Below are 21,483 nucleotides of genomic sequence, written 5' to 3'. Positions count from 1 at the left end.
GTGCCGAGAGCATACTACACATGTCATCACACAGCTATGTCCTGGTCGCCTCAAGGAGGAGGGGGATTAAAGTCATCCAGAAGGGAGGCTGCTCATTCCCTCCTAACAAATCCTCTGTCTATGCCAAGAGGATCACCTAGTACCAAAACCTCACCATTCCCACAGCATTCATGGCACAACAAGATGACCGCCCGCCCCTACAAGGCAAGAGGTACCATAGCTGGGGAGAAGGAAGGGACAAAGAAACAGGAAAAGCTGGCTGCAACCCATCCACCTGAAAGGAAAAACTAGTGTCTGCAGAGCACTTCTTGGAGCCAGAGACAAGCATATGGCCACCTTCACAACAGCGTGTCCCTTTTAGTGGGCATGTTCTAAAACATTTACCAGCACTCTCCCGGTTTTGGCACCTTTGGCTTTAGCCTCACCCTCATTGCCAGGAGAACATCAGCAGCTCATCCAGAGTGGGGGAACCAGGTCTGGCTGCTGCGGATGGAAGAGAAGGTGATCCACACCACTGGGCAAAGCTCCCATTAAGATGCTGGTGCATGATATGAAAAGGATTTTCTTAATTATCCCATGGTAATTCCCACTTTTACCCACAGGAGGTCACACTTTGCCAGGCTCATCAGCTTTCCATGCAAGCAGCCCTGCACAAACAGCATTGCGTGGCCACAGTTTTACTAGCCCAGCTCAGGGGTTGGCCTAAGTCCCTTCTGCACATCCTGGCATTCTCTGCTGATGCTTCAGCAACCCTCCTGCCCACTCTACGAGGTCTAGCCTCTGCTCCAAGGCTGCTGGACACCCACATGGACAGCTTTCCTGTGCCGTGGCCCGTGCCACCCACTCAACCATTCCTCACTTTCTTTTCTTGCTTTCATGTCCTTTCCCAGTCCAGCCTTCCAGTCCCTCCATTGCCCCTGACAAAAGGACTCCAGTAAATCCAGTGCCTAAACCATAACTCCCGCCTGGTTTCATAAGAAAATGAGAGATACACAACTGCATGCACTGGAGAAATTTCTCTTCCAATATGCTTCAGGAAAACAAATACATAGGTGGAATAGCATCCACACACAAAGAAATGGTTCAGTATGAGCTCACCCGCTACTAGTCTTCAGAGAATAGAGACAAACCGCCCTCAAGACACAAACTCATAGGAAAGCAGCCTTCACTGAACACTGCACTTGTGGAACTACTTACTTCATGCAAGGTGAAAGTTCTTCAAAACTCAGGGAAGTTGTTGATTGGCAGCCCTATAAACAAATATCCTTCATTTATCCCTAGAAAGCCCTTGCAGGCTCATTGCCCTCAGTGCCCAGGGGGGTAAGTGGGTCTTGCTCTTTATTTAAGCAGGGTTCAGTACTTCAAGCCTTAGCATTCCTTGGCTTCTGTAAAGCTGCCAGCAATGAACACCTTTCTCCAGGAAGAAAAGTAGATGCACTCAAACATGTTTTCCATTAGCCATCAACTAGCTCGTCAAGCATGGTTTTCACGCTCTCTCTCTGACAGTCACAGACAGTCCAACAGCCTGAGTACAGCTAATGAAGATTATTCATATGGCCATGCAGTTTCCAAGGTTTTAGTACAGCACACAGAATCCACTCTGTCCACATCATCTGCCATTGTTTTCAACCTCTACTAGTCCACAGGCTGCTGTGTCCTTTTGTCCTGCCCACCACAGAGGCCCCCCTTCTGAAAGATGTCCCCGCACCAACCTTACCTCTGCGCAGGGCTCTGCCTCCTTGAACCCCATCCCTTATGTCACCTGGGTTACTGGAATGGTAAAATCATCAGGCAATGTAGAGACTTTGGAGACAAAAGTGTCACCATTATACCCCTAAAATATCTCTTGATAGTGCACCAAGACTTCAATTACTTCTACTTTCTGAACACTGAGAACAACTCTTTGGCTAAAGGGTATGTTCAGTTCAAATCATGGTTCACACTTCAGCAGAGAAATTCTTGAAATCCACTCCGTCTCCCTAAAGACTGTCAATTCCCAGCTTTGTTCGCACCATGTGAACACCTCTCTGCCTCAGTTTCCCCGGAGAAACACAGGAATACCAGCACTGCTTTACTTCAGAAGGGCATCATGAGCCCCAACATACAGACTACAAAGGACCCATGTACTACAGTGAGAGGATGCTATAAATACTGAAGACAAATGGAAGCTTTTAATCTTCCTACAAGATCTTATCAAATACTGCCCACAATTATCTCTGTTCCCACACCTCTTCATCTACTTTCACCCTCTTCTAAACCTGCTTTCCTTGCTAGCTCGACCTCATTTGGCTTACAGGACATAATCCTTTCCACATGTGTAAATGCCCTCTAGGACCCTACAGAGCCAAACTCAAGTGAACGTAAAATAACGCATTATATTTCCAACTTACATTTGGATAAATGAGTGATTTCTCAGTACAGCTTCTGGAAATGTCTGTCACATGCTTCTGCAACACGAGCTCATTGCTCTCCACAGCAGTACAGCCAGTCATAAGGAAGCCCTGAAGGAAGCGCATATTAACAGGCCTGCTTAGTGCTTTCAATCGGTTCGGAGCTTAGCCATCCTTTGAAGCAGGGGGACTGCCCTGCCCGCTGAAGCAGCAGCCACCGTCAGAAGCAGGGTACCCAGCACTGCCCATCGCTAACCACTTGTCCCTGGCACAACGGATGCTGCGTCTATCTAGCAGGTTGAGGGAGGTGATCCTGCCCCTCTACTCTGCTCTGGTGAGACCCCACCTGGAGTACTGCGTCCAGCTCTGGGGGCCCCAGTACAGGAGAGACATGGAGCTGTTGGAGAGAGTCCAGAGGAGGCCATGAAGCTGATCCGAGGGCTGGAGCACCTCTGCTATGAGGACAGGCTGAGAGAGTTGGGCTTGTTCAGCCTGGAGAAAAGGCGGCTCTGGGGAGATCTAATTGCGGCCTTCCAGTACCTGAAGGGGCCTACAGGAAAGCTGGTGAGGGACTGTTTATCAGCGAGTGTAGTGACAGGACAAGGGCTACGGGGTTTAAGCTGACGGAGGGTCGATTTAGATTAATGTTAGAAAGAAATTCTTTACTGTTAGAGTGGTGAGGCACTGGCACAGGTTGCCCAGAGAGGTTGTGGATGCCCCATCCCTGGAAGTGTTTAAGACCCAGTTGGATGAGGCTTTGGGCAACATGGTCTAGTGGAGGGTGTCCCTGCCTGTAGCAGGGGGGTTGGAACTTTGAGATCCCTTCCAACCCAAACCATTCTATGATTCTATCTTGCTTCTGATCACTGCCCAGTAGCTTTGAGATAAATATCAAAAATCCTCTTAGGACCCTGTTTAAAATCCAGCTGTGATGCCTACAAGTCTTCATGTTTTATGTTTCATTATCATCTCTTGTACTTTCCTTGTGGTCCTCTGTGGTTTCTTTAAGATTGTAAACCTCCTCGGTAAGGGATTTGTTATCTGTTTGGCAAGAGCCTACATTACCAAGCTGTGTACATTTACAACGCCATATAAAAGATTAGTACTTTATTGGTCACTTAAGCATTCCTAGTTAATAATCTTTAATGTGGCAGTTATTTATCCAGTCGTAAACAGAACACTGCTGCCAAGTCAAGTCAAATAAACACTATAGAAGTGTTTCCTTCATCTTTAAAATGAACCGATTTCTGTCCCGGCCATTTCAGGTTTTCCAAAAAAAACCTAGTCACTTTGTTACTGAGCACAAAACTATCCAGATCTTAAAGTGTTCTTAAAACAACAATTGTATCTAATAGTTGCACTGAGCTTTTCACCTGAAGCCTCTGCAAGGTTGGTGAATAATGCTGTCTCCAGTGCAGAACCAGAAGCCTGAGGCCTCCTTGCCCAACGCTGCCATGCCCAACGCTGCCATGCCCAACAGCCCTGCCTGCAGCACCAGCATTGCCCCTCACCGCCACCTCGTCACCCCTCACAACACCGCCCCTCGCCCCCCTGACCCCTCACAGCCCCCATCACCCCTCACAGCCCCTCTCATCATCGCCCCTCGCCCCCCAACACCTCACAGCCCCCATCACCCCTGTCACCCCTCACCATCACCCTTCACTGCCCCCGACCCTTCAAAGCCCCCGTCACCCCTCACACCGCCCCATCACCCCTCACAGCCCCCATCAACCCTCACAACTCCTCACAGCCTGTCGCTATCACCCTTCACCGCCCCCCAACCCTTCAAAGCCCCCGCCACCCCTCGCAGCCCCCCGCACCGCCTGCCCGCACAGTTTCGCTCCCCAGCGGTCTCGCCGCTCGATCGGCCTCAACGCCGCAGCCGCCGCGCACGTGCCCGCGCCGCCCGTCCCAGCGCATGCGCGCATCCGTCCCGCCGCCGCCGCCGCGCCCTTTGCGCATGCGCGCGGCCGCTGCTCCTCCCCCGGTCTGGCCGGAGGCGGCCTGACAGGCGCGGCGGTGCTGGGGCGGCGGTGGTGGTAAGGGCGGCCGGGATGCGGCGGGCGTGCCTCCGTTGGCAGCGGGACCTGGCTGGGCGGGTGGAATTCGGTGCTGGGCGGTGGGACCTCGGCGGCGGCGCCGCCTTCCCGGCGAGCGGCCGGACAGGACCGGGAAGGGGCCTGCCCCCCAGCCCGGCCTTCGTCGGGTATCCTTCGCGGGCGCCGCGCTGGGACTCGCTCCCGGTGCCGGCCCGTGGGTCGCCGCCGGCCGTGCCCGTGTGAGGCCGGCGTGGCTGGGGAGGAGCTGCCGGGGGAGGGTCGGGACGCGGCCCCGAGCCGCTGTTTGCCGGGGCTGCGGTGCCCGCGGTGTCGCCGGTGGCAGCTCCGGGAGCTGTCGGTGCCCGAAGGAGCTGGCGCTGTCCCGTGCCCTCTGCTGCGAACCGGCCTGGGGAGGCGTTGGGTTTAGCCCCGCGTTCGGTCCAGGGCGGAGAGGCTCTCCGAGGCGTTAAATGGCGTGTGGGCGCCTCTTGGCCTGAGCGCCCGGGTCAACGCTGTGCTGCTGCGCCTGCTTCTTCTGCAGAACGTGTCAGGACCTGGGGGTGAGGTGAAGGCAGATCCTCTGACTGCTGCTGCTGCTCACCCAAATACTCACAGTTTACACTTATTCTGTGAGCTGGCCCCAATTAAAGGAGTAGTTTATATTCACATGAAGAGGTTTCTAAATCCAAAGCTTGTGTTCTGCAGCTTCTTCCTTGAATGTTTTAAAATCTCTGTCACAAAAGTACAGTTTTGTTATCAGTTTATTTTCATGTTGATCTTTATCTAGGCACTGTCGAAGCATATGCATGTATATACAGCACATCCTTAAGCAGAAGATTGATGTTGGGGCTGCCAGAATGTTACCCAGCTGGACACGGGATTTAGGGTGCCCGCTAAAACTTGCCAAAATGCTCGTTCAAGGCCCGTGAGCAGGAGAGGAACTAGCCAGGTGGAAGCAGTGTGCGTAGTGTACTCCAGCCCTGGGAAGTGTCCAAGGGCAGCAGGAAGGATGACATCCTGCGAGTGCTGTGTAGCTGTGATGAGAGGGAAGTGGGTGTTTCTATGTTGAACTGCATTACCTTAAACCCTTGCATTTTTATGTCCAATTCCTACAGGAAGCTGGAACATCTGAAAGCTTTCCTGGAGTACAGGAAATCCCAGTAGGATTGTCAGAGTATGCAGGAATACTCAGAGCACAGAAATGACATGGATCACATCTAGGGCTCTGTATTACCAGAAAAGGGAATTCCCTGTTCTTAGAACTTCCTTCTTTGTGCAATTGCTAGCAGTTAGACCGTGTTGCAAAAGACTTCCAAGATAGAAATCTTATAAGAAGAAGATAACTTTGCAGGAACAGCACTGATAACTCAAATCCAAGGGCTCCAGCAACATTTTATGCTAGTTCTTTGTTGCTTCCAAGCAGTACATGATACTTATGTCCTTTGTAATTGCAAAATGGCTGTGGATAGTATTGCACAATAATTAGCTGTTGGGAATCTTTGTACTGAATGTCTTTTCTGTCATTAATATTTGAAAGTTTGCAGGTGTTCCTGCAGCTAGAATTTGAATGCAAGGCAAAGCAGCTTTCTGCTTCTTTTTTGCTGTTAATAATTAAATGCTGCCAAGTAAATGTTTCTAACAGGCTGTCTGCGGACCCGTCACGTATTCAAGCACCTCTGCTCTTCCCCGCTCTCCCCCTTTATTGTGACCTTTGTTTTCTCCTCTTGGTTGTCTTTGCTTCTTCATTCTGTTAATTTGAAATCTTGTAAGAGCCTCCTTCCCCTGATCAGTCTTGTCATTTGAACTGTAAAGAAAACTGAAGGAAAAAAAAAAGAGCTATTCCTGCACTAAAATTACCTTGTCCATAAATGTAAGGTAAGCAAGCAAAGCAAACCAGTCCACACTGCACATGTCTCTCACCATCTCCAATGCCAAGGTTATTGCAATCTGATAATTCTACCCTGGCGTTTGTTTAGATCGTAAGTGCCTTTGCTTCAGTGCTGAAGCCGGATAGAGTTAGCGACCAGCAAATTACCGGCATCAGACCATGAATTTAGGCCTTGCTATTCTTCCAGCTCTTTGGAATACACCCTGCCCTGCCTGTTAGGTTGGAGAGGCCATTAAAAGTGTTTGTGTTAGGCCATATGGATGCTGACTCGGAAGCAGATAGATGTGTGTTAACACTCAAAACAGATAAACTGTGTTAATGGTCTGGAATTAAAATAGCTGCTTATATTCCATCTATACACAGACTTGAATTGTGACTGAGAACTAAAATTTCTTTAATGTCTGCTCATTTGGGGATGCCTTTATTGTCGGGTTTATTTGCAATATTCTGACACGTTTGCATGGTGTGTGATTTGAGGCGGGGGTGTGCAGTGGAGTTTGTCTAAGTAATAGTAGGCTTAAACCATTTGCTCCTTTTGTACTTGACCAGGCAGTCACACGACCTTTCTGATATAAAAATAGACAGACCTAATTGCACTATATTAATGATTGACTTGCTTGGAGTCCATGTGTATTGGTACACGCTGGAGATGTCCAGCTGTGGGATCAACTGTTTTAAATTGTCTTAGAGATTAATGTATGAGGGCACTCATATCTGTGGTGTTCACCCTCTTAGGCTTTACCGTATCTCTTTTGTTCTCCTCTTGATTCAACCTCCAAAGCTAGAGGACAATTGTCTGAGCTTTCAGACATGTTGCAAAAGACTGTGTGCTGTTGATTCCCACTGTCTCAGGAAAGACTCGGAATAAGGCTCATGTCTATATTAATGCCTGTGTCTGTATTAATGAGCATGCTTAATTGTGCTTGGGGTGTATGCAACTACACTATGTTAGCAAATAGGTGTAACTTTAATGTAGCTGCACCAACACTGGATTATTTTGTTACGTTTTTCAGGGGAAACCAAGTTAAGGGAGAAATGATTCATACATAAAGTGGTTGTAAAGACTGTATTTTGCAGGAAACTAGAACTGGGTTATTTCAAAATCTGCTAGGCTGAATATCATTTATTTGAAAAGAAAAATAATTTTCATCAGATTAGTTCAAACTTTTCCACCTAATAGGACAAGGACCTGGTATATCAACCCTCAGCAGGTCAGCTGATCCAAACCCATACTCCATTGCATATCTTCAGAATGTAGTTATTTTTGTTTTGGAACTGGGGATCTAAATACTGTAAGCTGCAGAGCTGCTATTCTAAAATACCCTACCTGTGCAGCAAATACCTCTGTTAGTCCTAGGAGGAGAGACGGTCTCCAGAGATTGCCTGTTTAATGCAGAATTTGGTACTTCCTGTAGAGAAAGAGGGAGGGGAACACAGCAGTCAGCTGCAATGAGAATATTAGCTAAAAGTATTTATGACAAAGATGCCACAAGGAGTAATCCTGCTTGTCATTTTAGAGACTGAAATGAGTTGTTTATGCTGTAAACACTTTAATAATGTGGTTAATTAGCTGCTTTTCTCTGTTGTGAGGATATTTGGTCCCATGTTCTCTATACTACAATTGCAAGAATGAAGGTTGGAAGCCATGCAGAAGTGCAGGCAGATACCTTTTTTTTTTTAAAAAAGATATGGAGGTCAATGATGCACCCGATGCACATGGATGTTGCCCAATACATTGTTTAATAAATGGTCTAATTTTTTAACTTTTTCGCCCCACCAACAGGCCCAGCAGAAGGGAGTAAGTCATAAGAAGATCTATAGAAGGACAGCTTCTAAGGTAAGGATTAATAAAAGCACTTCAGTCTTTGTCTTGTTTGATGGGTTTTTGTAATATCTTCACTTTATAAAGAAAATGTTCGCCTTATAATCTGGTTCCATGCAAGAGACAAGATTCCTGCTTTCCATTTCAATATAGCTGTAAGCTCTCTCCTCCAGTTGAGAGGCTTTGGATCCATTGGCCAGTGCAGTGACACTTCACAGAGGAGTAGACATGTCAGGTATGTTAAGTCCCTTTAGGTTTATGCAGAACAAATACATGGCTAAAGAACACTGTCAACAGCAAAGCCACCTCTTCTTCTATATCCTGTGCTCTGGCCCCTCAACTGTCTTAATGGCCTTCTAACAGGGACAGTCTTCCCAAAGTTTTGCCCCACTAGTGAGACTACAAATTAGCAATATACACTAATAGTAAGATTATAAACAAAGCAGCCGATCTGTTTTTATAAATGCACTTTGATTTTAAAATCATAATAAAAATAATGCAGGACTAGTTTGGGATTCTACGTTGATTAGTTTTTTTATTACAAAATGCTCTTTCTGTACCTTTGCTGCTCCAGAGGTGTTTGTTGCTACTGTTTGACTTTTAATAGAACATAACTTTGGGAAGACTACAGAAATAAGTGTCAAAATGAAGCAATATATTGTTCAAGTTTCCTGAAATGCAACTGTTGGCATTCTGCCTGAGATTAGGTCCTCGTTTAATTCTAAAGTGTATTTGGAACTGGCTGGAGGTTGGTGTCTGAACTATCCCTCGTGTGTAGGATAGTCTGCCCTTTGTTGTTTCAGGAGAGGGGGAATCCATTATCAGGGATACCAGATTATTGAAGCTTTTATTCTGAGCAATCTTGGGGGAAACGGAGAAAATCTGTAGAGTTTTGCAGAGCTGGAAGAAAAAAAATCCTGTATAAAATGACAGCTTTAATTTGTAATTCTCGTATGCTCATCTCACTGTAAATCAGCTCTTGTTTTCCAAAAGAAAACGCCTACACCCTTAGCACTTGGTGCAGAGAGTAATGAAATAGTCTGAAACAATAAGATTTTCCTATCTTGTTTTTAGCTGCTGGCTGAAATTATGGGAGCACACCACTCAACCCTGGAATAAACAAGATATAGCAATAACTACTGGTGTGAATAGAGTGTCCCTCCCCATTTGCTTACCGCAGAGGCAAGGAATGCATGTAGCATTTTCCGTAGGCTCACTGAGGGAGTCACGACTAGTGTGCTCGATTAGCCCAGGGTTACTGGTTCATCCACCCATTATCTCATTTAGGTATCTGTTCAGCACTGCCAGGCCAAGGCTTTGTACACTCTAAAATTGCACTGGGAGGTCTTAAATCAATATAGACATGCCTGATCTGTTAATTTACCAGAAGAATTAAATTGACGTAAGTATTCACACTGGTACTTGTACTGCTTTGATTAAATTGTCTTTTTGTTTTGTTTTAAAGATGATGTGGGGAATTGGGGCGTTGGCCCATGTCCTTAACAGACTTTAAAAGGCACAGTTCATATTTTGAAACTTTTGCAAAGGAGAATGTATAATGTTGATCTGTGTGGACATGTTTTTAGTAAATGTGAATATTGTGAGGAATCTGAATTTGATTGTTTTAAAAACTGGGACATATATTTGTCTATATATTGTATATATACACAATAGGTATGTGTACATGCAAGTATATCTGCAATGTATGTTTTGCATGTATATGTATATATATATTTGACTGGCAAGTATATTTGTATTGACAAGATACAGGCTGAAACTGATGAACCAGTTCTGCTCGTACATCACTTGAACAGCAAAGGCTTCCCTTTAGCCTGCAGACAAGGCTCCTGATTCTACGAGGCCCAGCCGAGCATACGTATTGTAAATCCTATGTGGAAAAGGCTACTAGTTTATGAAACAGAAGGATAAAACAAAATAAAATCCCAGTTAGAGCATGGTACAGACCGTGACTTGAAGAGTGCTGAGGTTGTCTCTAGGCTTTGTGAAAAGGTGTGTTCATCTCCATAAAGCAGCTTGCATCTCTTTCTCAGTGCAGTACTAACCCTGGCGGTCTGAGGCCAGGGGGTTTCTGTTGGCCGGGAGGTTTGTTGTGTCGTAGTCAGGCTGCAGTAGTTTGGGGACCTGCACTCACTCAGTCTGAGATGCAGAGCGTTTGAGCAGCTTAGTGATTGCACAGCTGCACTGTTGTGTAAAGACCAGCCCAGAGTGGAAACCAAACGCTTTGGAGAGAGAAAACTCCTGAACACTGTTGTGATACTTGGTCACAAGAGCTATTGAAAAGGTGTAATCATGTACCATTAAAACTGGTCAGACAGTGGGAGGAACAGGTCTAGGAGATATCTGGTCTTTAACCTTGGAATGGTTTTCTCACGCTAATAAACCCATAAACATTGCCATTGTCTGTGAAATGCTTCTTGGCAAAAGATACCAGAAGAGGTCACACCTAAGATTGTGTCTTCTACCTGTAAAAATCTATGTGTGTTTCAATTCGTACTGTCCGCTGCTGTTCTGGACCTAAAGAAACTCTAAACATTCTTCTCTACTCCCATATAGAAGGTTTAGATAGGAGGAGAAGAAATAAATCTGTGTTTAACATAAACAAATACAGACATTATGTCTAAAAGGAAAACATTTCAAAGCACAGATGTTCAAAGTTATTTTTCTGCCCGTAAATGTTTGTAGCAGAGAGAGATCCCGAGGTGATAGATGTCAAACTGACAGAGAGCGTTCAATGCAAGAGAGCAGGAAAATGGATTGTTTTATTGCATATGGATTTGCTACCATGTCAGAGCTTTTCACTGACAGTTACACTGCGTCTTTGGTTGTGCATCATAGACTCTACTTCCAAACAGAGAAAGGTATAAACGGAGGTGTTTAGGAAAAGAAAAAAAAAATAAATTGAAGACTGAAGATTGCATGTTCAGTGTAAAATTTTTATCAGAGCCAGAGTTTGCTGTTGAAGGGAGACCTGTTTCTAGTTACTTCAGTTTTTGAAACAAAGGGAAGAAGAATGATTAGCACAATGTGAGGGATTTTTTTCATTCTTACAATTTGGAAGAAAGAAGGAAAACACAGTCAGCGTAGTAGGAGAATTGTACTGATTTTTCTGCACTACTTTGACAGATTTTTTTTTAATGGATCATTTTTAATACATCCTGTAAAATAGTTTTGCTGATAAATATGCAGTTTTCTTTTGGTTTGGGGGGGGGGGGGAAGATAGGACTTCTCCTCTCTTTAATTTTACTAGTTTTTCCTCGTTTTTCTTTTATGACGTAGGCTCCTGATCTACGTCTTTGATAACATTTACCATCCAGTATCCTCTTACAATGCTCTGTTCTTTAGCTCTTTTCACCCTTTGTGGAACCATTAACCATTTCTTTTCTCTTCCATTCTTTCAACAAGAGTGGTTTGGGGTTTTTTCCAGACTTTTATCTTGTTTAGGTTTTGTGTGTTTATTTAGTACCTCTGTGGTATCCTAATGATCAGAACAGCTCACAGGATCAACAGTGATTGAGCATTAGAAGTGCTTGTGTCGTCCCAGGGCAGGCAGTGGGAAGGGGGTGCCACTTTCTATTGAAGTGCTTGCAGATATAAGGCATATGCAGTCTCCTAAATACAAGCTACTGTCATTTATCTGATCAGCAGTGAAGAGTTCATTGCATGTCTGAACCTTTGACTGTAATAAAGTACACGATTGATTAATCACAGATAATTTAAAGACCCTGTTTAAGAAGGCAATAGTACCTTCCTAAGAATAAACACATGGGATTCTAGGACAAACTGTCTGTGACTGTGCTTCATAATGCAGCAGAGACATCCCAAGAGAAATCATAGAATCCCAGACTGGTTTGGGTTGGAAGGGACCTCACAGCCCATCCAGTCCCACCCCTGCCGTGGGCAGGGACACCCTCCACTAGCCCAGGTTGCCCAAAGCCCCATCCAGCCTGGCCTTGAACACTGTCAGGGAGCCAGGGGCAGCCACAGCTTCTCTGGGCAACCTGTGCCAGGGCCTCAGCACCCTCACAGGGAAGAATTTCTTCTTAATATCTAATCTAAATCTACACGCTTTCAGTTTAAAGCCATTATCCCCTGTCCTATCGCTACAACATCATCTAGGTGCCTAAAACTATTTGCCCTGTAATGTACTCTTGTATCAGGTCTTTATCTGTTTCTTGGGAAAGTGAGAGGTTTCTAGACTTAGTTGCAAAAGAGTATCAAAAAAACAGCGGGGAGCAGCTAACTAATCCCATATTGTTATTGGTAAACTGATACTAGAATATTTGCAGAATTGTATGCCTAGAGCCCAGCTTGTGCTGTACACAGTGCCCAGGGCAAATCATAAAGAGATCGAACTGCATTTAACCTCGTTAAAGCAATTCATCGAACTCTGTGTACTCTACCGAAAAGGATCATTACTCCAGAATGCATCAGTGTGGTCCAAATTGCTCTCCTACACAAGATGAGCTAGTTGTGTTCAGCTTGCTCTAGTGCTAAATGGAGTGCTCAACTTTGGCTCTGATGCATACATCTTCCTCAATGATGTGTTGTGGCATCGGAAGTAACCAAAGCTGTAAATGTGACAAAACTTGCTGCTGCTCAGGAGGTGTTTGGGGGAAGAGGAATGACACTGTGGTGTCCAGTCTTGTTTCTAGATCTGTGTAGCAGGGATGTCAAGGTGTGCTGTTGTAGATCTGGGCTTGGGGAAAACTGCAGGATGCACTGAAGTACTCAGGGATGAGAGAGTAACTGTCTGCTTGTTGTCTTCTATTCTGCAGTCATTACTGTCTTGCTGTGTTGCTTTGTTCTTCTGTCAGATTCTTTGGTGTATGAAGCAAACATCTCAGACATGATTGAGTATTCCTCAAGGATGGGAAATCATCTACTCAGAGTTTGAGGTTTAATTTTCTTTTACTGGGATGAGGGCTAATAGCTAGCAGTCTTAAGGAAGCAGTTCTCATTATCTGTTCATGTGCCTTCTGCACGGATTAGTTTAACGAGGTTATTGAAGAGAGTGGATTTGAGTCTTTTCTCTGGTTACATCATTACTCAACCATATAAACAGCAAATGGTATGCTGTAGGGCTGGGAGTCTAGCATTAGTCTTGATTTGTAGAGCAGCAAAAGAAAAATACTTGCTTTCTGTTAGCACATTATAAAAATGCATGCCAAAATTTTGGTTGTCAGTATCTATCTGTGTCTGTACAGTACATAGCAAATAGCTGAATCAAAGGTGGTGTAACTGTTCATGGTTAAGGTGAAAAATGTTATTTTCAAAGTTTGAGGTTCTTGTTGTAGAGCAGCTACACTAGATTTGGATGAAGTGTCTTAATAAGCTTAATCTGTAGTCAAACTTTCAGAACACAGAGTTGCAAGGGTAGCTAAATGGAATAGGGGACAAGATTTTCCTGATTAATTATAATTTGGGTTTTTAGGTAACTTTCTTGTGTTTATTAAAAGCAATATCAAATCATGTAATCTCAGGTTTTAACCAAAGTTGGAATTTATTTTTTTAAAGTTTAAAATGTAAATGTTTTGCTGCTGTGGAGTACTGCCTGTACTCTGGATTTGAAATAAATAATTGTCCTCTGGATTAGTTGTACTTCAGATATGTCAGTTTGCCAATTCCTGCATTTTGGAAAGCAAAAAAAAGTTGTTAAAGTTGTCCCTAGCCATGTTATCTTTAGTAAAATTGTAGCTTTATACTTCCCTTAATGAAGGTAAGTCATAATTCAAATCTTCTCTTTTTCTGCTGATGTCTTTTTGGACACTTTCATAGAATTTTTCTTCACAGGCAGTAATTGGACTTTTGACTGCCATGCTTGGCTTCACTCTTGTATATTTTATACAAATTCAGCGTAATTTTCAGCTGTCTTTTGAAAGTAGCCCAAATGACAATGGGAAAGACTAAGGCAATGGAATGGAAAACGTGGCTAGACTAGCAAGCTAAATATTTTCTAAAAATTTAGTAACCGGCTTGAAATCATGCCAGTTCCAGTTACCATGGTCATGGCTTGGTTTTGAATTGTAATGATTACTTGCTCGCTTCATAGTTTAAGCCTAACCTTGAAAAATCTTTTGCCTGTTCTGCAACCATTTTTGGCATATCTTCAGGATGCATTTTTCTAGTTCTACTTCTCACTTGTGTATTTGTTTTGGGTTTTTTTTTATATTGCACTTAACTGAAGAGCTCCATTATAGACAAATAGATCTAACAATCTCAAAATTGTGCGGCAGTTATTAAGAAAATTTTTCTCCTCGTTCTGTTCTTCTGTGTTAATTCCTACTGTTTTGTAAAAGTCTGTCTGATTAGAAAGGACGATGGCTGCTTCCCCTTAAATAAGATATACATAGCTTTCCAGCTGTGTTGTTGTTATAAGTAATGCTAATTTTTTTTTTTTTAAATAATTTTTACAGTTTCCTTATAGTTCTGTTCTAACAGAAAGCTGTTCTAAGTGAAAGCATTTCAGTGGTGTGCAGTTCAGGTGCTGATCCATCCTGTTGTCCCCATGTCCAGTTGGAGGATACTTACCACGACACAATGCTAATGTCTCTAAAGTTATCTTAGCAAGGGGGAAAGAGATTTGTTGCAATGAGAGGGTATAAATGGGTCTCTGTCTTTAACTATATCTTTATACAAACATTTCATTCTGAAGTGTTTTTTTTTCTCTTCTGCCTGTGTCTTAGCTGTCCTTTATATATGAAAGCTGGTTAGTTTAGGTGAAGATGGGACTTTCTGACAGACACACAATCTTACACAGCCATCCTCCTCTAGTTTTATTCCTTAACTGACAGTCCAGCCTTTGGTACCTCCAAACAGAACGGTCTGTACTGCCTGCTTGCTCCCCTGTGGTGGTCGGAGAGATGGATAGGAGGTGGCCCTTTGCTACTGAATGCAAGACAGCTTTTGTCTCCTCTTCCCACGAGCTCAAAGTTAAACATTGCTCTTTACATGGTTGCCAAAAAAGAGAACTTGCCCAGAGGGAGGGAGGAAGTTTTGGAAGGAGTGGGAGGAGGAGATGAAGGCTGGCTGGAATTTTCCTGAGATTTCTTGGGCTCTTCTCCTTTGGCAAGTAAATACTCCCGTTCGAGGCCTGCTGGCTTACAGTAGTTGTTGGCCCAGTGTCAGGAGCTATGCACCATTACACTGAAGCACGCTAATTCTGTTGGTTTTGCAAGCACAGTTGAGAGCTGGTCATGCTCTGGCAACCTTGACGATGCCTATTTGCTTTGCTGTCATTTCTTCTTGCAGTATCTACAGCTTTGAAAAGCGTAAGCAGCCAGACCTACTTGCAGACCCAGCAGATTTTATCCCAGACAAAGTAGGTATAAGACCATAAGCTCAAATCAAAAGTTCTGGCAGTCTGACTTCCATCCTGTAGCCATGGACTTGAGTAAGCTTGCTGAGGAGCACGTACTCATCAAATTCATTACTTTCTGGAATGGGCAGTAACTTCCAGAGGGTAAAATGGCTGATGCAACCTCTAAATATGCCTGCGTCTCTGAATGATAGAAAATAACACAGGAAAGAGTAAGGAGGAGGGAGAAGAGAGTTTTCAGGAAGAAGGACAACAGAGATGTAACTGAGTATCTTAGAAGTTGTCTTGTATGATGGACATTTTACTTAACCCTCCCTAATATAAATATAAGCAGCTCCCAAGGGACAATGGCAGAAGGGGGAAGTTGTTGCATAGTGGAGACTCCAACCAGCACAGGATAATAATGGTTTCTATACTGAAGTGACCATGAACAGAATGGTTCATCTCTCTCTGCTTTGGTCGCTGCTAAATAGGATTAAATTTCTGTTCTCCACAAGGATCTTTTTCTAGGATTTGAATTAAAGATAATGAGTTTCCCTATGATTCCCAGGTGGAGAATGATAGAAAAACGTTAACTTCCGTGGAGCTGACATTGACTCTGCAATGGGCTGGTATCCTACCATTACATCTTTGCAGATCCGGAAGAGACGCTCTCAGCTCACACTGAGAGATAATCATTTCCGAACATCATAAGGTATCTCGCTTTCAGAACTGATCAGGACAGTGTATTGCCTCCTTTAATTACAGTCTGAGAGCTAGTTTCAGGTGTGGAACAATACAACAAAAAGAAATGGCGAGTATTTCTGTATTGCTCTTACATTGTACAAAGATGATTCAAAAAGAATCTTCTTTTTATTAAAAAAAAACCCAAACCCTTAAGTAAATATTTGATAGAGAAGAGCCATCCAAAAGCTTCCCTGAAATGCTCCTGTGTGTTGCTGCCAACCTTTTAGAAGAGGAGTTAAATTTTGGAATTTCAGCATGTGATTCCGAAATATCCAGATTAATATTTAGTCAGACTCTAAAACTGTCTGAATTAAATGTATTGCTGTCCAAGCTAATGCTAACTGTATGTTTACAAGAGGCAAAATTTTTGGTTTACTTTCCTGTAGTGAAATAGGGAGAGTGAGTTGGCTGTCTTGATGGTTTATCTACCTTATGAGTTTCATATCGTTTTCATGCACCTGTTGTATGAAAGACTATGCTGAGAAATGTCAAGTTCCGTGCATTCTCCAGTCTGTGACTCAAACGACTAAGGGTTCTTTGGAAGCATTTCAGTAACTGTTTTTGTTGACTTAACCTTGCTACATAATGTCTTAATTGTACAAAACAGTTTTATAGGCCAATTGCATTTTATAGGGATTATCTGCTTTTGCAGAGTGTGCAGCATCAACGGCCACGTGCTTCCTAGCTTTAATCTGACACTGAGAACACGTTGGCAGAGATGTTCCAGCGCTGGGCAAACCTGTTGCCTGCTGTTATAAGTGCATTTTATTGTATCTCCCCTAGTTTTGCACTGAGGTGTTTGAAGCCGATTTGGGTATGGCCATTAGTGGCTGCAGTCATGCTGTGTGCTGGGACACTGGTGTACTTTAAAGCTGGAGTCAGCTGGTAGATCGTGTAAACATGTGGTTTGAGGAACTGGAGCCCAGACATCTTTCAGCTCCTGGTGCTGTTGCAGCGGTGTGTGTTTGAAACCTGCTATGGTGGTGGTAGCAGGCCCTCTAGAGGGTGATCTGGTCATGGGAGTCTGCGCAAGGTCAGCACCAGAAGTGCTGTGCAGTACTGGAATCAAGAAGCAGTTTCATGAAGCTGTTTTAAGCTGACGTGAGCCTGTACTGCAATCAGGAAGGGTGGTTCTGTCCTGCACTCATCTTTGTTCTGGCACTAATCTGGCTGACATACAGCCGCGGACCTTCCTTATCCAATGGAAAAGAACAATTGTACCAGATTAACGAGCAAATCACAGTGACTGTGTGGCCACACGAGTGCTAGTACATGCACGAAAAAATGACTAAGAATACGTGACTGTGGCTAGCAGGAGGTCAGTGTCTCTTGTCACTGGCCACACAGTCTTAGAACAGTGTAAGCTGCTCGTGAGACTGCATCCTTGTAGTATAAGTAACAGCTATTTCCCCAGAGAGTTAGGAAGAATGTGAATTGAACAGACTCTGCAATGGATATTTTTGAAGCAGGAGGCTTCTGTTCTCAAAGTGAGAAGTTAACGTAATGGTCCATGCCTCACCTTGGACCTTCAGTTAGGGGAATTAACTTCCTGTGGAGATGTCCTCAGAATCAACTTCTTGGCTGGCCACTGATAAATTCCTTCAGTATGCGTTATTGACAGAATGAAATAAAGTTTGGCTTAAAGATAAAAAGGCACACATGTTTAACTTTCTGTGCTTTAGAAAACATTTTTGGCATTGCAGGGACAAGTTGAATGTATGTGTGTTTCTAAAGAAAATGGGAGATTACCTGTTCCTCAAACCTCTATTTTTTTACTTTTCCTTTTTCAGGAAAAGCTGCAAGTCATTTAATGACCAAATAAGGTCTCAATTTTCATGATTTATCTGATATGCTTCTCCTGGAGCCATGGATGAATACAACCGCTTTGTGGATTGGGACAAAATGGATGTTACTGTCCAGAGCCAGGATGCGAAGGAGCTAACCTGCACGGAGTTCCAGGAGCTCAAGCAGCTGGCCCGCCAGGGCTACTGGGCCAAGAACCACTCTCTGAGAGCCAAAGTGTACCACAAACTAATTAGCAATATCCCATGCCGCACAGTGACCCCAGATGCAAATGTGTACCGGGACATTGTTGTGAAGATCGTTGGAAAACGTAACAGTAGCTCCCTTCCACTACCAGAGTTTGTGGACAACAGCCTGGTCCCCACGTACTGCTTGAACGCCGAAGGCATTGGGGCGGTCAGGAAGATTATATTGTGCATTGCGAATCAGTTCCCAGACATATCGTTTTGCCCGGCGCTGCCTTCTGTGATAGCTTTGCTCCTGCACTACAGCAAAGATGAGGCAGAGTGTTTTGAACAGGTTTGTCGCATCCTTGCTTGCAATGACCCTTCCAAGCGGCTCATTGATCAGACGTTCTTAGCTTTTGAGTCCTCCTGCATGACTTTTGGTGACCTGGTTAACAAATACTGTCAGGCAGCACATAAGCTGATGGTGGCAGTGTCTGAGGATGTGTTGGAGGTGTACTCTGACTGGCAACGGTGGCTCTTTGGGGAACTGCCTATGGTGTACATTGCTCGGGTCTTTGATGTGTTTCTGGTGGAGGGCTACAAAGTTCTCTATCGTGTTGCGCTGGCGCTTCTGAAATTTTTTCACAAAGTCAGAGCTGGGCAGCCCATGGAGTCGGACAGCATACAACAGGACATTCGAGCTTTTGTGAGAGACATTGCCAAGTCAGTGTCTCCGGAGAGGCTTCTGGAAAAAGCCTTTGCTATCCGCCTCTTCTCGCGGAAGGAGATCCAGCTTCTGCAGATGGCCAACGAGAAGGCTTTGCAGCAGAAGGGCATCACGGTCAAACAGAAAAGGTAGGGCTCTCACTACAGGTAGCCCGAGTGATCTCGTGAGTCTTCCCGCCGTGATGAGCAGTCAATCAGTCTTGGGTGACTAGTGGGGAAGGAGAAGAGCTCAACTCGTACGTGCTGATATCTCTGCTGATTTTCATTTTAGCAAAACTGGAAAAACCACTGATAAATTACTTGGAAGAAGAGTACCCAAATGGGAAAATTAATTCTTAATTATGAGATTATTTGTATAAAATGCAATTTCATGCTGCCCAGTACTGTGAATTTAGCAGTTTCTTTAGTGTAGGTAGGCAAACACTGTCCCAGCTGGGAACATTTTGCTTAACTGGGGAGTTATTTTAACAGAGCAAGGAAGAAATAAGTCTTATTTACAGGTTACTTTTAAAATTAGTTTGACTACAAGCCTCCTGAAAGTCAGGAGTACAGTAATTTTAGGTAGGAGTTGACGTATTTTGTGACTCATCCATGTACTATGAGAAATAATGATTTTGAAAGAATCATCAAAGAGAAGAGTGAGGATACCGATCCAAATGATGATTGCATAGTCACAATTTCATTTCAGAAATGAGGGGAGGAAAAGCCAGCTGAGAAACTAGTAAATGAAGTGCTGCTCCAGTGTGATAGTAAAAGCCTCAATAATAAAAAGTTTAGCTGAAACACCTTTCCACGCATATAGAAAAGGCAGCATTAATATAAACAAAATCAGCATCTTGCCAAGTACAAATGTATGTGCAGGTAAATAGTGGTGTTGTAGGCATGTTCTGCTTCTCCTAAGGCCTTCTGTGACTGCAGAAAACTCCCAACCATTTTTGAAATCTAAGTTTGTGTGGAACAGTTTTATCAGCTGTCCTGACCTCTGAAGGGAGGATGACTTCTAGAAGTCTTCTGGGGTCAGTAAGTGTGATATCTGGAACTTGGAGGGACAGTCTTTCATTTTCTCCAAATCTTTAAACATCGAAAGGTACCAGCCAATTGTGTTGCTGAGTTAGTCACAGTAGTTGCAAGCAGATGTCATTCCATGGTGTACATACTTAACCAGATTTCAGCCTACAAAATAACGTAAATGTTAGCTGAATCTCTTTCATGTGCCCAAATACATGTAAAATTCCCTCCAGTCTTTTCCAATGGTTTATTTTTAGACTCGCAGTTTGGTTTACAGTTACTTGTGTTTTACCTTGCTCATATCTTGGAAGAGACCTCTCTGTCAGTCTCAAATATTTCAAGGCCTTTAATGTTAGGTAGAGCTCAGACCGTTTGTACCTGGGACTCGCAACCAGAAGTATTAAATCTTCCAGTGTGTAGCTTACTTCCTGCACTGAAATTCAGAAGAGTTGTAATATCCTTTCTGATTACATTCTTCAGCAACAGAATGAGAGCTTTAGAAAAAAAAAACCAAACAAAAAAACAAACAAAAGCCCCAAACAATTAAAAAAAAAAACAACCCGCAAAATCCCCAGAAGCTCCTGCTGCGTTAAATGTCATAGAGGTATTTTTGCTCAGAACAAGTGATGCCTTCAAAGCAAAATACATTAAATTCATAGCCAAATAATGCCAGTAGTTACTTACCGTCTTGCCAGGCAGAGTTGCTAGTGAAAAACTTTTATCCTGTCTCAGCTACTTTTGTAAACATACTGAAACTTCTCAGTATCCCCTGGCACGGTACTGCCGTGAACTTGGCTCAGTTTGGTTCCCAGTGTAGGCAGATGTGGGTGCTGCAGAAGTGAACTTGATAGGATGTGAGGTCTCTTCTCCAGATGTGTTTTACCTGTGCAAGATGATGAATTATTTTCCAATCAGATAACTACAAGAAGGTAGCAAAAAAGGGGAAAAAAATAGGAAATATTTTAACCTGTCTGTTTGTTTTTCTTGTGCTTGGTGATTCAAATCAAACCTTACTTTGTTTCTCTCCAGGCTCCTTTCATTCACTTTGTCGCGGATGTACGAAATCACTGATCTTTTCTATCTTTTTTGTCTTTCTCCTTATACGTTCTCCTTCTGTCAATTCCAAACCCACTGCACCCCTCCTGTTTGCAGTGTTGCATCTCCCAAAAGGTAGGTTAAAATGCTTGAATCTTTGCACTTTGCTCATTTTTTCTGTCTTTGGCTGGTTATTTTTTCCAAGGCTGCTGTTATTGCTAACACTGGGGCAGGAGAAGCAGGGCAGCAATTACAGCATCTGATTGCTGTGTAACACCTCCTGAACACACTCTTGCAAAGTTAGTTCAAAGCACCTGCAAAGTTGTAAGATAAGGGATCACAGGCCCAGCTTCCTACAGCAATGCAAGCCTCTGTTTTCCAGGATGGAAAAGTGTAATGGTGGGATAGAAGTTCTTTCTGCACTGAAAGAAAAAGTCTTATTCTTTTAAAACATCTCAAGTAATGTGTCTTCAGAACTGTTAGGTGTTGTCCCACATCCAAACCTGGCATATGCTGTTGCAGTAGATGTGAGACATACTCAAC

General features: G+C 43.8%; 1 protein-coding gene across 7 annotated transcripts in view; it reads left to right on the top strand.

The window, feature by feature from the left end:
- The first annotated feature begins 4,342 nt into the window (after positions 1–4,342).
- The window catches only part of TBC1D24 (TBC1 domain family member 24), a 31,848-nt gene continuing 14,707 nt past the window's right edge, over positions 4,343–21,483 (top strand). The window contains exons 1-6 of one of the 7 annotated variants that reach the window (XM_075767272.1): positions 4,343–4,429; positions 8,101–8,154; positions 15,409–15,478; positions 16,026–16,268; positions 17,992–19,026; positions 21,058–21,075. In XM_075767272.1, coding sequence (XP_075623387.1) covers positions 18,068–19,026; positions 21,058–21,075 — 977 coding nt within the window. In that variant the 5' untranslated portion in view covers positions 4,343–4,429; positions 8,101–8,154; positions 15,409–15,478; positions 16,026–16,268; positions 17,992–18,067. Of the gene's footprint in view, positions 4,430–8,100; positions 8,155–8,226; positions 8,375–15,408; positions 15,479–16,025; positions 16,269–17,991; positions 19,027–21,057; positions 21,076–21,483 lie in introns of those variants that run through there. The other 6 variants (XM_075767278.1, XM_075767273.1, XM_075767276.1 and 3 more) reach the window with 6 other exon arrangements.

This window comes from Balearica regulorum, chromosome 15, assembly GCF_011004875.1.
Source record: "Balearica regulorum gibbericeps isolate bBalReg1 chromosome 15, bBalReg1.pri, whole genome shotgun sequence".
Classification (NCBI taxonomy): domain Eukaryota; kingdom Metazoa; phylum Chordata; class Aves; order Gruiformes; family Gruidae; genus Balearica; species Balearica regulorum.
The sequence above is the reverse complement of the archived record's forward strand: the minus strand, read 5'-3'. Positions and strand labels throughout refer to the sequence as shown.